Raw genomic sequence first — 15,605 nt, 5'->3', positions numbered from 1 at the left:
AAAATGTCTATTCATGTGTTCTGCCCATTTTTAATTGAATTATTCATTTTTGGATGTTGACTTTTATAAGTTCTTTATACATTATGGGTACTAACCCTTTATCAAATACGTCATTTGCAAATATCTTCTCCCATTCCATAGGTTGCCTTTTAGTTTACTGTTTCCTTTGCTGTGCAAAAGCTTTTTATTTTGATAAAGTTCCAAGTATCAGCAACACAAGAAACAACCATGTGTTGGCGAGGGTGTGGAGAAGGGAAACTCTCCTGCACTGTTGGTAGAAATGCTAGATTGTGCTGCTACTCTGGAAAACAGTATGGAGGTTCCTCAAAAAGTTAGAAATAGAACTCCTCTATGATCCAGCAATTGCACTACTAAGTATTTGCCCAAAGAATGAAAAAATAGTAATTCAAAGGGACACATGTACCCCAATGTTTATAGTAGTATCATCTACAATAACCAAATTATGGAAACAGCTCAAGTATCCATCAATTGATGAATGGATAAAGAATATATAGTACCTATATACAATGGAATATTACTCAGACATAAAAAGAATGAAATCTTGCCACTTGCAATGACATGGATGGAGCTAGAGAATATTATGTTAAGCAAAATAAAAAAAAAAACACAAAAAAACCCAGAAAGACAAATACCATATAATTTCACATATATGTGGAATTTAAGAAACAAATAACAAAGGGGGGAAAAAGAGAGAGGGAGGCAACCTGAGAAACAGACTCTTAACTATAGAAAACAAACTGATGACTACCAGAGGAGAGGTAGGTGGAAGGATGGGTTAAATAGGTGACAGGAATTAAGAAGTCCACTTGTTGTGAGGCTGGGTGATGAATGGAATAATTATATTTTATATCTGAAACTAGTATTACACTGTATGTTAACTAACTGGAATCTAAATAAAAACTTAAAAAATGTAGGTTCTGCAATGTCAATTAGGATGAGTAATATAAAGATCACTGAGTTAGACAATTAGATCATTGGTGATCTTGGGAAGGGTAGTTTCTTTGCAATGGTGAGAGTAAAAGTTAAATTGAAGAGGATTAAGGAATGAATCACTCCGGTAATGAAGAGAAAGACTAGACAGTTGAAAAATGTAATAGAGTTTAGGAAAATTTGAAGGGCAGACAGTATTTTTTTTTAAATATTTTATTTATTCATGAGAGACACAGAGAGAGAAAGAGAGAGAGAGAGGCAGAGACACAGGCAGAGGGAGAAGCAGGTTCCATGCAGGGAGCCTGACATGGGACTTGATTCCGGGTCTCCAGGATCAGGCCATGGCTGAAGCAGCGCTAAACCGCTGAGCCACCAGGGCTGCCCAAGGGCAGACAGTATTGAGGGAATAGAGATAAGTTGGTATTTGGCTTGCCTTTTATGCTTAACTTACTAGACTTTAACAGGTGATACTTAGAAAGTTTTTAGATATATTCTTGTTATATTGACATTATTTCTTTTAATTTTAACAGAAAAATGTACCATGGTTATATATGTCAGTATAAAGATGTTTTGAAGCAGTATCAATTAAAATACTCAGAAACACCCCTTTCACATGAATATTATAAGAAGAAAAGAGAACATGAAGAAATTCAAAATAGAGTGTTGGCTTGTACTGAACAACTAAAAATGAATGAAACTATCTTTATGGAATTTCTAGGTATTAACATTTTTGTTATACATTGTTTAAATAATGATATCTTCGTAATGAAAAAATAATGAATCAGACTAACGTATGATTTTGTTTTTCAGTGCCTGCTCCTTTTCCATCACTTACTAAATGGACATTACATATGTATCCACAAAGTATTTCTACCTATAATTTTGTTAGATAAATATTATTTCTGTATTTTAATTGTTATTGTATTTCCCTTGTAAGAATCAAATGGATTTGGAGTTTTTTTATTATATATATATTTTATTGGAGTTCAATTTGCGAGTTTTTTGTTTAATTAAAAAAACTTACACGTTACTTTGAAGGTCATTTGAGGTTAGTTTTCATACATGTGCATGTGATCAGAAGCAAGCAATTCTAATGAGCATAAAGTGGTATATGTATCTAAGTGTTGTATCTTAGCAAAAAAAACCAATGAAAAAGTCATCTTGGTCTGACTTACCAAAGAAAGAATTCCAGTTAAATCAGTTGAGTTATTATTTGTTAGGATGGAAGGTGATAAGGTGAGTCACAATTATCTACTCACCTATAGTAATTCATTGGATATTGTGCCAGGCAATGCTCAAAAAGATACAGAACTTTCTTGCAAAGGGCTCACATTTAGTAGGGGAGACAGACATGTAAACAAATATTTCTAATACAGTGGCATTGTCACTGATTAAGTAATTCTTAATTGGTCTAAGTCTCATCTGTTTGTCCAGGAGATTTTCCCTGATGATGAACTTAGAACTTTAATCCTCTTCCAACCTCTACAATCCTTCATATGCTTTCCTATCAGATTATAACTCCACTGTTTGTACTAAGACTTCTTTATCCCTGCATTCTACCTTGCTTTATCGTAAATTATCCTTTTAACTCCTTAGCTCTTTGTTCTCTTCACGTTTAGATTTTAGTTTACCCTGTTTTTAGTTGTTCATTTGCTGCCTATCTGTGTTGTAATTTCTCAATGGGAAGAGACAGAAATTGGTTGATACACGAAGTATAGCAGGAGGTTAGGAAGTTTGATGTAGGAAGGGATAAAATATAAGATTATGTAAGAAACAAGAAGAGGTGATGGAGGTAGGGAGAATTGAACATTAGGATTTAAATGTCTATGTAAAAATTTTATGTATACTTTTTATAATAATATAGCATTAAAATGATATTCATTACATTCTAGCATATATATTATGTGTTTTAAGACAGAGTAGGAAATATTCTGCCTTAAATAGACAGGTTTTCTCTGGAGTTCTTAGTTCACTACTACTATTCTATTAATTTTTAATTTCTCCTTGATGGTTTGTAGAGTAACTTAGGAAATTGTAGTAGTTAATAACCATGCAAGATGTCTGTTAATAGGTGAGAAATTCTCTACTTAAAATTGGGTATAAATCCAGTCCATGCAGAAAGACCAGATGGAAGATCTAGCTGTCTTTTAAGCCCTGCAGGCTGCACTGATGAACCTTACAGAGCAAGAAAAAGGAAATTGGGTGGATATTTATTTATTTATTTATTTATTTATTTATTTATTTATTAAATTGGAGTTCAATTTGCCAACATATAGCATAACACCCAGTGCTCATCCTGCCAAGTGCCTCCCCTCAGTGCCCATCACCTAGTCACCCCAACCCCCCACCCACCTCCCTTTCCACTACCTCTTGTTCATTTCCCAGAGTTAGGTGTCTCTCATGTTTTGTCACCCTCACTGATATTTTCACTCATTTTCTCTCCTTTCCCTTTATTCCCTTTCACTAATTTTTCACTGGATTTTTATTTTATCTATCTATCTAGCTATTTATTTATTTATATTTTTTAAAGATATATTTATTATTTTAGAGAGAGCATATGCGTGTGTGTGAACAGGAGGGGCAAAGGGAGAGAGAAAATTTCAAGCAGACTCCCTGCTGAACATGGAGCCCCACTGTGGGGCTTGGTTCCATGACCCGAAGATGAGGACCTGAACCAAAATCAAGAGTCAGACACCCAACTGACTGAGCCATGCAGGCACCCCAGGTGGATTAAAATAAATGTTGGCTTTGGAATAAAGAAATAATGGAAACACAAGAATTTAAATTTGGATCTGAATTGATTATTATTAATCATGCCAAATGACATGATGAACTTGGGTAAAAAAACAAAAGCAAAAAAACCACCTATAATTATTTAAGTGAAAGAAAAAATTCTAACATATTTTAGATGAAATGTTTGCTCAATATATAACATATAATTTGCTCAATATATAACATAGGTAAGCAATAAATTATCTTTGTCAGCAAAATGTTTATGTTAGCTTTATCTATTTTCAGGTACTGTTATTGTTGCTTATTGCTTACATGGAACATATATATAATGTTACATAATATTAACTATTTCTGATATGGTACATGTATTATAAATATAAAATTTACTCCCATAACAAAATTCCTTAACATGAAAGTGTTAATGTGAGATGTAAAACACAAGATATTCTTAAACATGCCAGCAATTTTTCCAAAAGTTCATCTGAATTGAAGAAAGAAGTAGATGAAGTGGAAATAGAAATTAATTATTTAAACCAGGTATATATTTTTAAATATGTTTCTAGTGTATGTATTAATGTATAAGTATAATGCTGTTAGTCAACAGTCTTAGAAGAGCTGTTTCTAAAGAGCCTAAGTATGGAGAAAGACTTTTTTTTAAAAAAGATTTTATTTATTTATTTGAGAGAAAGAGAGAGGAAGCATGAGCACGGGGAGGAGCAGAGGGAGAAGTGGACTCCCTGCTTAGTGGGGGTCGAGACTCCATCCTAGGATCCTGGGATCATGATCTAAACTGAAGGTGGACACTTAACTGGCTGAGCCACCCAGGCACCCCATGGAGAAAGACTTATGATAATTTATTTACCTTAGATTGCCTTTGGAGCCAAAATATGTTTTAGGTACTGAGTATATTTTATGAGTTTTAGGGAACAGTTTTCTTTGGCAGCTGAAAAAAGATCAATAAAGAACAAGATGCAGCTTAAGAACAGGAATTTAAAGGCACTAAAAGGGCTTACAACAATGTTGTTAAAAAAGAGAACAAGACAGTGGATTGTTCAGAGAATTTAATCTTGAAAATTTATGGCTATAATCTTTATAGAGCCAAGCTAGAACTAGTTTAGCCTTTAAGATTGATGGTGCATGTATTTTCTTGAATACATGTTTAATGTCATCTATTGAAATGGTTTTAATTGACTGAGAACTCATCAAAGTCACTTCCAAATTCTGAGAAAAAAACTGAATAGCTAATATTCTGAATTTTTTGAAAAGTCTATTAAAGAAGATATATTTACCATTTGTAGCTATAAGGTTCCAAATAACAATAAAATAATTTTAGTAATAAAAAAAAAGTAGATGCTACTTCCTTTAAAATATATGGTAACTATATCTATATATAGGAAATTGATACCTACTTTGCTTCTGACTGTCCTTTTTAAAAGAGAAAATGGAGGGGATTCCCAGTGGCTCAGAGGTTTGGCACCTGCCTTCGGCCCAGGGTGTGATCCTGGAGACCCGGGATTGAGTCCCACATCAGGCTCCCTGCATGCAGCCTGCTTCTCCCTTTGCCTGTGTCTCTGCCTCTCTTTCTCTCTCTGTGTCTCTCATGAATAAATAAATAAAATCTTAAAAAAAAATAAAAAAGAAAATGGAAGTTCATTGAATTTAGGTTTGCTAATGGAGTTGTAAGGAAAAGTTAAAGGAGTATGATTTGTTGTTAATTTTGACCCTGTTTTAGCAACTTTCACTAAAAGATACCTAATGCCACAAAAGCATAAATTCTGTGATTATATAGAAAAAGTCATATTCATTAGTTGAAGCATATGTTTCTTAATGCTTTGCAGATAATTATTTTGTTTTGTCATTTTATTTTTTAGCAGATTGCAAGATTTCATGAAGCTAGGAATCTTGCAGAAACTCTGGAAGAAAAAAATAAACACATGGAAAAGAGAAAGGAATTGAAAGAAAGGTATTGGTAAACTTTATTTTTTTTTAAGGTTTTATTTATTTAGGGAAAGAGCATATATGAGCAGGGGGAGGGGCAGAAGGCAAGGGAAGGAGAAGTCTCTATACTGAGTGTGGAGCTAGATCCAGGGCTTGATCTCATGACACTGAGATCATGACCTGACTGAGATCAAGAGTTGGATGCTCAACTGACTGAGCCACCCAGGGGCCGCTGGGTAAACTTTAAAATGGGTTTGGGTTTTATGAATGGTTATTCTGCATCTGAGCATTTGATTCTATATTCTATCCCAAACCACTAATAATCACATAGAATCTATATACATTTTTTGTGCAGGCTATTTTCTGCTTATTTCTTATGAAAAATACTGATTTTACCTTTAAATATTATAGACTAACATTCAAATACACTTGTTACTTAGCAAGGACAAGGATAATGTGTAGAGAAATAACATAGTAGCAGCACATTTGCTGTTTTATAACCTGTCATTGTACATTTCATTGAGTTTTCCATGATGAGTCACCAGTAGGAATAAAACAGGAACAGTAGTGGGAACAGTCTTGTATTTACCTTTTTATCATCCTGTCACCAGCTTGATTAGTTCTTTTGCCACAGAGAGTAAAGATGAATCAAAATGCTATTGAATCTGTGGAATAATATGTTTCCTTGTCTTTCCTCCTAATGGTGAAAAAGTAGACATCAGTGGTGGGGGCATTAAAAAAAAGATTGATTTTGTCTGTTATTGTGTGGCAGAAAAATAGGTGTATTGCTGTTGCTGTTTCTGATTCTGTCTCTTCTCTTTCTGCCTGTACCCTTTTTAATTCTTAAAGTCGTCTCTTTAGGCTCCATTACTATTGTCCTGACTTTTCAACACTTTCCTCTCCCAAGTTAATTTCTCATATCTCACTTCCTTGGATCTATTATTTTCTTGATTCCCCCCTTTCACTTCTCACAATCATAATAATGTGTCTTTAATTCTGTGAAGAAGTCGATTAGAAAAATAAGTACGTGTACAGAATTCCACTTCATTGACAATGTTATAGTATTGTAAAACCCCTCTATATTGACAGGAACTTAGTTATTTTTTACTCAATGTCTATTTTGATTGTTATAAATAACATCATTTTTAAGTTATTTAACAATCAATAGTTAAAATTATTTCTTTAATTTAGGAAAAATTCAATGAAATTATTCTTCCAGTAAAAAACTTTAAAGACATATTTATGATTATAATATTGTTTTAGTGATTTCTAGATTCATGCTAGCTGATTTGTTTCTGAATAATTATTTTTAAAGTTTTTAAATAACTATGAAATTTATAGCATGCTTTTTGTGCATAAGTTTTGGTTAAAATGTTTTTGACAGTTTTAGAAATTCTTTAAAAATGATTATGTTTTAAAAACAAGAGTTTGGTATATCGAAAAGAGGACTTTATCAGGAAAAGTGTGCTTTAGTTGTGACACCAGTAAGTAATTTAATAATATTAGGCAGATCTGTTAAATTTTCTGGAGCTCAATTTCACTGTCTGCAAAATGATTTTAAACTATAATACATAAATATCTCTCCTAGCTTTAAAATATATTAATTTTTTACTTACTAAATATTTAATGTAATTCACTTTTAGAATTTTTGAAAAAGATGAACAACATATACTTATATTGAATAAAGCCCCTCAAAACAGTCAATTATTTCTTCCATATGAATCTCAGAAATTAGTCAGACCAATGAAGATGCATTCTTCAGAACCAGAAGTTATAGGTACAGTATCTGTTCATTATTTAAAAGCTTAATTTTCTCTGCAAACACATAGAAGAAGAAATAGAAGCAATTTTTGTTATCATGTGGTGTAGACAAGAACAAACAATACTAGAGACTGGTAGACTCAAGAAAGTACCAGTTTGATTCTTTCTGAGAGCAAACAAGTTATACGGTCTATAGCAAAGTTTTTTCTCTAAAAAAAAAAATCACTCAGAAGATAATAAAGTATTCTTGTCTGGTTGCACAGCTGTCAGAAGAGGATGAATAATAATAAATTTTTCATTTGAGAAGTTGTGTTATCAGTATGTATAATTAAAGTGGGTAGCAGACTTGTGTTAATGGTATTTGTGACTTAGTCACTAAGATATTTGAATCATGTTTCATTCAGTGGATCCACAGATTAGATTAACTACATTGTAGTAGATTAACTGCATTAGCTGTTCTTTTTCTTCTAGTCATTTTTGGTTCCTTATTATAAAGATGTAATTTTGTAAGCTGGCTTTCATTTTACATTCATGCTTATTGTAATAACTGGTATATATATAGTGAGGAATTAAAAGTTATGTAGGAATTTCACATTTCTATATTTTAATTTAAATATTCATGTAACTTGATTTTTTAAATTATAAGGGTAGGTTGAATGTTGGGCATAAATATTGATTCTGTCTCTGGAATTCATTTGAAGTTGTACAATTTAATAACCTAGATAAAAAAGAAGAAAGTTCTGTGAAGCAGGCAAAGCTTGCCAATATTGATTTTAGACAGAAAGAAAACAAGATGCAGGTAGGCATTTTCTTTTTTCATAGTATAAATTAAATATTTGCTTGCATTAAATGAGATAGGCAATGTACTGCATTTAGAACATGGGTTTGTGTGTGTGTGTGTTATAAATATATTAACTCAGCTGATACTACAACCTCAAGGTCTAAAAATCTTAAAAAGAATGTCAATATGGCAGTCTGAACATAGACTGTGACCTTCTCACTCTTAAAAATACAAAAGATATTTTACAATACCAAGCCCTGGGGAGCTGACTGACTAGAATTTGTCTTAGGTTATGATCTCAGGGTTATGAGGTTGAGCCCTGAATTCAGCACCACACTGGGTGTGGAGCCTTTCTCTCCTTCTGCCGTGGCCTCTCCCTTGCATGTTCTCTCTCACTCTTTCTCTCAGAAAAACAAAAAACAAAAACCAACAACAAAAAAAGCCCCAACCAAACAAACCAAGCTGTGTTCCTGGTAGACCAAAAACATATTTCTGAAGGAGGAAAACAGGATTGGATTGAAGAGGGAAATTGTGGCCCAGGATTTTCATACAATATTCTTGCAGAAGGTATAGCTGAGGGGACAATGAATAGGTAATTGATTGGGTTACTTCAGTGGAAGTTAGTTAAAACCTGTTCATCTCATATCCCCTATGCCTTTGGGCAGTCATCAGCAAGGGGATGACTGTCTCCAGGTGGAAGCAGTAAGTATAGGAGCTTGGGTTAGAGCAATAGATGGTACCTTAGGGGATTCTTGATGCTTATGGAAAACAAGGAACATACCACACAGAAAGCTAGCTTCTGGTGTGGCACATCTGAAAATTCTCCCTGAAAATAATCCTGAGGGAAATTTTCAATGGAAAATATGATTGCCTTTCATTAATTCATAATTAATATATACAGATAGAGATGTACTGGTAACCAAAGTAATTAGTGAAACTTACTAATTCTCAATATGTATTAATGACAAAAAATATAAAAATCTGGTATTTAAATTTCACACAAGATCAATATGGAATGAAGGTGGGAAGATAAATGAAGGAAACAAAAGTTTACCCAAGTTTTTTTGTTTTTTTGTTTGGGGATGGAGGTAGAAGAAATAAATACTGATTCACTTATATATTTTTAGAAAAATGTGAATTCATGCATGTGTATTAAACATGTAAAGGTAACCAACATAAGAGAAGTAGAGTGTGTAAGTTTTAAAATAGTAGAAGAAAAAAGATAAAACAAAAACTTAGTCTAACCAAAGACAGGAATGGGAGAGTGGATAGAATAGCTAGAACAGGGCAGCCCAGGTGGCTCAGCGGTTGGCACCGTCTTTGACCGGGGATGTGATCGTGGGGCCCCGGGATCGAGTCCCATGTCGGGCTCCCTGCGTGGAGCCTGCTTGTCCCTCTGCCTGTGCCTCTGTGTCTCTGCCTCTCTCTCTCTCTGTGTGTGTCTCTCTTGAGTGAATAAATAAAATCTTTAAAAAAAATAGAACACATTATAAATAGAAAATAAATAAGATGTCATAAATAGTTCCAAACAAATCAATAATCAGAAATACGACAGAGTGTGCTTCTGTGGGATATATACAAATACAGCCATATACTTTTTTTCTCTTCCAAGTTTTTAAATTCTAGTTACTAAACAGAGTGTAATATTAGTTTCAGGTATAGGATTTAGTGATTCATCACTTACATACAACATCTAGTGCTCATCACAGTAAGTGCCCTCCTTAATACCCATCACCCATTTAACCCATTCCCCCTTCCTACCTCCCCTCCAGCAACCCTTGGTTTGTTCTCTATAATTAAAAGTCTGTTTTATGTTTTGCCTGTTTTTTTTCCCCCACAGTGTTCATCTGTCTTGTTTCTTAAATTCTACATATGAGTGAAATCATATGGTATTTATCTTTTTCTATTTCACTTAGCATAATGCTCTCTAGCTCCATTCATACCATTGCAAATTTTCATTATTTAATTATTTTTTATGGGTGAATAATATTCCAGTGTGTGTGTTTGAAATCTGTGTTTTCCTCTTTTCTCCCATACTTGCCTTATTCGTCTGTCACACACACACATACACACCTTTCAGAACACACTAGAATTGGGACACCTGGGTGGCTCAGTGGTTGAACATCTGCCTTTGGCTCAGGTCATGATCCCAGGGCCCTGGGATCAAGTCCTGCATCGAGTTCCCCACACAGAACCTGCTTCTCCGTGTGCCTGTGTCTCTGCCTCTCTCTCTGTGTCTCTCAAGAGTAAATAAATAAAATCTTTAAAAAAAACCCACACACATCAGAATCAGTTTTCAGGTGCATTCTACCAAACCTTTAAGGACTAAATCAGAGTTTCTAAACTGTTATACTATTCACATTTTAGGCCAGAAAATCCTTTGTTATAAGGTCATCCTGTGATCTCCTAGGGGCCAGTAGCACCTCACTCCTAAAAAAAAAACAATAGAAAATGTCTCCAGACATTGTCAGATGTTCTCTGAGAGGCAAAATTGCCAGTTAAGGTCAATTTTTTTATATAAGCAATTCTAGAGTATAGAAGAAGTTGGAAACTATCCAACAAATTATGCATGGCTAATCCATTAGGTAGCAATGATAAAGGTAGTGAAAGAAAAAAATTATACATCAGTCTCAAGAATGAACATACATGTAGAACTCCAAAAAATTAAAAAAAAAGAACTCCAAAAAATTATAAGCAAAACTAATTGGCAATGTAACATTAAAAAATAATATAACTAAAACTTGGTTTTCCCAAGAATTGCAATGATGGCATTAGAAAAGTCCGTCAGTCATATTGACAGTACATTAGCAGAATACATGATTTTAAATAAAGATTTAGAATAAAAGATCTTTTTAAACATTGTAAGGAAAACTCCTATTCTTAGATATCAAGATGTTTATCATAAAATTCATTTTAAAATGTACATCTCACTGGTTTTTAGTGTATTCATGAGGTAGTGTAAACATCACCAGTCTTTTTTTTTTTTCACATCACTGTCTTAATTCCAGAACATTTTCATCATCCCAGTTTTTTTTTGTTTTTTTAAGGAAGGAGAGAGAACAAGCGAACCAGGGTGGGAGGGGAGGGGCAAAGAGAGAGGAAGAGAAAGAATCTTAAGTAGGTTTCACTCCCAGTGCAGAGCCCACTGTGGGGCTTAGTCACAAAAACCTGAGCCAAAATCAAGAATTGGTGGTTTCACTGACTGAGCCACCAAGGGAGCCCCATCCCAGAACACTTGTAAACATTATCAAAATGCAGTGTTTATAACAGTGTGGTATAAGTAAAGACAAATTGATCAATGTACTACATCAAAATAAAAAACTTCTATGTGACAAAAGACACCAACAAAGTTAAAGACAATGACAGAATGGACAGGAGATTGTATGCAGAATCTATAATATGTAAAGAAATACATAATGCTTACAAATTAATTTTTTAAATAGGCAAAAGATAAGATAGTTTACAGAAAAAGTGTCACGAAACATAAGAAGGTGCTTGAGCTCAGGGGTGCAGAGAAATGCATATTAAAGCAATGACATTCTGGATCAGATTTGCATACACTACAACATTTGATAATATCTAGTAAAGTCAGCAATAATGGGAATGTAATTTGGTGTAATTACTTTGGAAGACTGTTTCATAGGTACTTATTACAATAAAAATGGAAATATTCAGCAGTTTTAGTTATTGGCATCTAATCTAAACGACGACTAAATTTGTACTAATACCTGTACCAGGAAACCCATACACAATGTATGTTTTTTAAAACATACATCAAAACAGTAATAACACTTACTCTTTAAGGGACAATGCAAAGTCTTTTCCTATTATCTAAAAGCACAACAAAATGACAGAATTAAGACCAGTGGTGGTTATAGCAAAAATAAATGGGTAAACTTTCATATTAAAATAAAAATATTTTTATGTTGAGTCAAATAAGAAAAATCCAGAACTCTTCAAAATGAGTAACTGACAGAGAATGAATAACTTGAAACAGACAATACAAACATTAGAAAAACAGTGGCTTAGATATTAATATTAAATGAAATTTAATTAAAGTTAAAAATTAAATAATACCTTTTTCATACATATTTTTTAAAAATTCAGGTTTTAATCTTTTAACCTATTTTGCTTTTTTTGTGTTCAATTTAAGAGGTTGTAGAGAATAGATACAGAAATCATTTGAGAAAACGTTAAGATTGACTTGATTAGTCATAAATATGGGATAAAAATTTTAAGTTTACCTTAAATGTAGAAATACTACCAAGCATAGTTGTTATATGTGTCCAAAACCTCAAATTCCGTAGGAGTCTTAAACTTTGTTTCCCAGTATTTGACAATATTTTATATGTAGTGGTTTCAGTTAATGTGTATAGTTGCTGTTCATATTGATAATGATGAGGAGGAGAATGACAGTATTCTTGGAGGATCCTCAGTCACTATGGCAAACAAAAGATTTGTTTTCTGTGTAGCCAGTCCTAATGTTTAATTTCTTTTGTTTAGGTACTTAATGACTCTACTCTGAATATCCATTCAAAATGCTCAAATTCTGTGGCTATTAAAAATTCACAAAATATGATGCATTTCAGGTAACTTTCAAAAGTAGGAAGATGCTTTGATTTCTGAAATAATTTATCATCAACTCAGCAAATAATATAAAAATTTTATTTATTGTATTTTAGATTGTTAACTCCACAGAAACAATCAGCTTGCAGTCAGTGGTTTGAAAAAGGAGATGCAGGTATTTGCTGTTTATGTTTTTCCTAAGTGGAAGTAACAAATTATATCCAGTTTTTATACTATTCAGATACATTGTGGATTATTTGCATATCTGGTTAAATGACATGCATGCCTGGTTTTAAAAACATTTTTCACTAAATATAAAACATACCATTTCATTGTAAAAGACTTGGAAAACAGAGAAAAATACAAAATAAACAAATATAACCATCATCCAGTTATAACTAACACCGTTCATATTGGTATACATCCTCATCCTTTTTTCCTATGTATATGTGTTTTTTTATTTCTTCCCCCAAATTTGAAACATACTATGTATATCATTTTGTAACCTTTTCTTTCTACTTGATATACTGTTGAGGGTATTTTTCTACGCCATTAAATAGATTTTATTTTTAATGACTGTATCATACACCATTGTAAGGATGTGCTATAATTTATTTAGCCATTCTCTCAAAATACTGAATTATTTTTATATCAAATTATTATACTTAGCCATTCTCTTTTAAAATATTAAATATTTTATTGTTTTCAGGTTGGGGTTTTTTTTTTGCTATGATGAATAATGCTACTATATTCTTTAACATAAATCTTTTTATCTTGGATTATTTTCTTTGAATAAAATCATAGGCCACAGGATATGTATATATATATGGATATGGATATACAGATATATGTATGTATATATGACTTTATTATCCTAGAATCAACTAGGTGTTGGAAATTTTTAAGGGTATCATATCCTTGAAAAAACTCCTTCATGTCTTTATGTATATATATAATATAATGTGTAACATAAGACATCTCATATGTACATATACATATATGCGTATATTGGTAATCCAGTAATGAATAACAGTTATTCCACTATGTATATATTAAGCCATATAAAAAGTTTTCACTTATTACTTCTGAAGCATGTGGATTACATACTTTTATTTTGAAGTTTTTATAATGGCTAATTCTGTTGAATTAGTAGTAAAAAAAAATCTCCCAACAAGTAAAAGTCCAGGGCCAGATGGCTTCACAGGCAAATTTTACCAAACATTTAAAGGAGAGTTAATACGTATTTTCTCAAACTATTCCAAAAGATAGAAAAGGAAGGAAAACTTCAAAATTCATTTTATGAGGCCAGCATTACTCTGATACCAAAACCAGATAAAGACTCCACTGAAAAAGAAAACTACAGGCCAATATCCCTGATGTACATGGATGCAAAAATTCTCAAAAAATACTAGCAAACCCATTTCATGATTGGATTGTTTGTTTCTTTGGTGTTGAGTTTAAGAAGTTCTTTATAGATCTTGGAAACTAGCCCTTTATCTGATATGTCATTTGCAAATATCTTCTCCCATTCTGTAGGTTGTCTTTGAGTTTTGTTGACCGTATCCTTTGCTGTGCAAAAGCTTCTTATCTTGATGAAGTCCCAATATTTCATTTTTGCTTTTGTTTCTTTTGCCTTCGTGGATGTATCTTGCAAGAAGTTACTATGGCCGAGTTCAAAAAGGGTGTTGCCTGTGTTCTTCTCTAGGATTTTGATGGAATCTTGTCTCACATTTAGATCTTTCATCCATTTTGAGTTTATCTTTGTGTATGGTGAAAGAGAGTGGTCTAGTTTCATTCTTCTGCATGTGGATGTCCAATTTTCCCAGCACCATTTATTGAAGAGACTGTCTTTCTTCCAGTGGATAGTCTTTCCTCCTTTATCGAATATTAGTTGCCCATAAAGTTCAGGGTCCAATTCTGGATTCTCTATTCTGTTCCACTGATCTATGTGTCTGTTTTTGTGCCAGTACCACACTGTCTTGATGACCACAGCTTTGTAGTACAACCTGAAATCTGGCATTGTGATGCCCCCAGATATGGTTTTCTTTTTTAAAATTCCCCTGGCTATTCGGGGTCTTTTCTGATTCCACACAAATCTTAAAATAATTTGTTCTAACTCTCTGAAGAAAGTCCATGGTATTTTGATAGGGATTGCATTAAACGTGTATATTGCCCTGGGTAACATTGACATTTTCACAATATTAATTCTGCCAATCCATGAGCATGGAATATTTTTCCATCTCTTTGTGTCTTCCTCAATTTCTTTCAGAAGTGTTCTATAGTTTTGAGGGTATAGATCCTTTACATCTTTGGTTAGGTTTATTCCTAGGTATCTTATGCTTTTGGGTGCAATTGTAAATGGGATTGACTCCTTAATTTCTCTTTCTTCAGTCTCATTGTTAGTGTATAGAAATGCCACTGACTTCTGGGCATTGATTTTATATCCTGCCACGCTACCGAATTGCTGTATGAGTTCTAGCAATCTTGGGGTGGAGACTTTTGGGTTTTCTATGTAGAGTATCATGTCATCGGCGAAGAGGGAGAGTTTGACTTCTTCTTTGCCAATTTGAATGCCTTTAATGTCTTTTTGTTGTCTGATTGCTGAGGCTAGGACTTCCAGTACTATGTTGAACAGCAGTGGTGAGAGTGGACATCCCTGTCTTGTTCCTGATCTTAGGGGAAAGGCTCCCAGTGCTTCCCCATTGAGAATGATATTTGCTGTGGGCAAAGAAACAAACAATCCAATCATGAAATGGGCAAAAGACATGAACAGAAATCTCACAGAGGAAGACATAGACATGGCCAACATGCATATGAGAAAATGCTCTGCATCCCTTGCCATCAGGGAAATACAAATCAAAACCACAATGAGATA

General features: G+C 33.2%; 1 protein-coding gene across 6 annotated transcripts in view; it reads left to right on the top strand.

Annotated features, from left to right (window-relative positions):
• Window positions 1-15,605, top strand: part of C8H14orf39 (chromosome 8 C14orf39 homolog) — a 55,487-nt gene that overhangs the window by 19,195 nt on the left and 20,687 nt on the right. For 5 of the 6 annotated variants that reach the window (XM_038544870.1, XM_038544866.1, XM_038544868.1 and 2 more), the window contains 8 exons: window positions 1,482-1,669; window positions 1,762-1,804; window positions 4,101-4,221; window positions 5,556-5,647; window positions 7,266-7,399; window positions 8,106-8,182; window positions 12,668-12,753; window positions 12,847-12,905. In XM_038544870.1, coding sequence (XP_038400798.1) covers window positions 1,482-1,669; window positions 1,762-1,804; window positions 4,101-4,221; window positions 5,556-5,647; window positions 7,266-7,399; window positions 8,106-8,182; window positions 12,668-12,753; window positions 12,847-12,905 — 800 coding nt within the window. The remainder of the gene's footprint in view (window positions 1-1,481; window positions 1,670-1,761; window positions 1,805-4,100; window positions 4,222-5,555; window positions 5,648-7,265; window positions 7,400-8,105; window positions 8,183-12,667; window positions 12,754-12,846; window positions 12,906-15,605) is intronic. The other variant, XM_038544869.1, reaches the window with a different exon arrangement.

Source organism: Canis lupus, chromosome 8 (genome assembly GCF_011100685.1).
Source record: "Canis lupus familiaris isolate Mischka breed German Shepherd chromosome 8, alternate assembly UU_Cfam_GSD_1.0, whole genome shotgun sequence".
NCBI classification, from domain to species: Eukaryota; Metazoa; Chordata; class Mammalia; order Carnivora; family Canidae; genus Canis; species Canis lupus.
The sequence above is the reverse complement of the archived record's forward strand: the minus strand, read 5'-3'. Positions and strand labels throughout refer to the sequence as shown.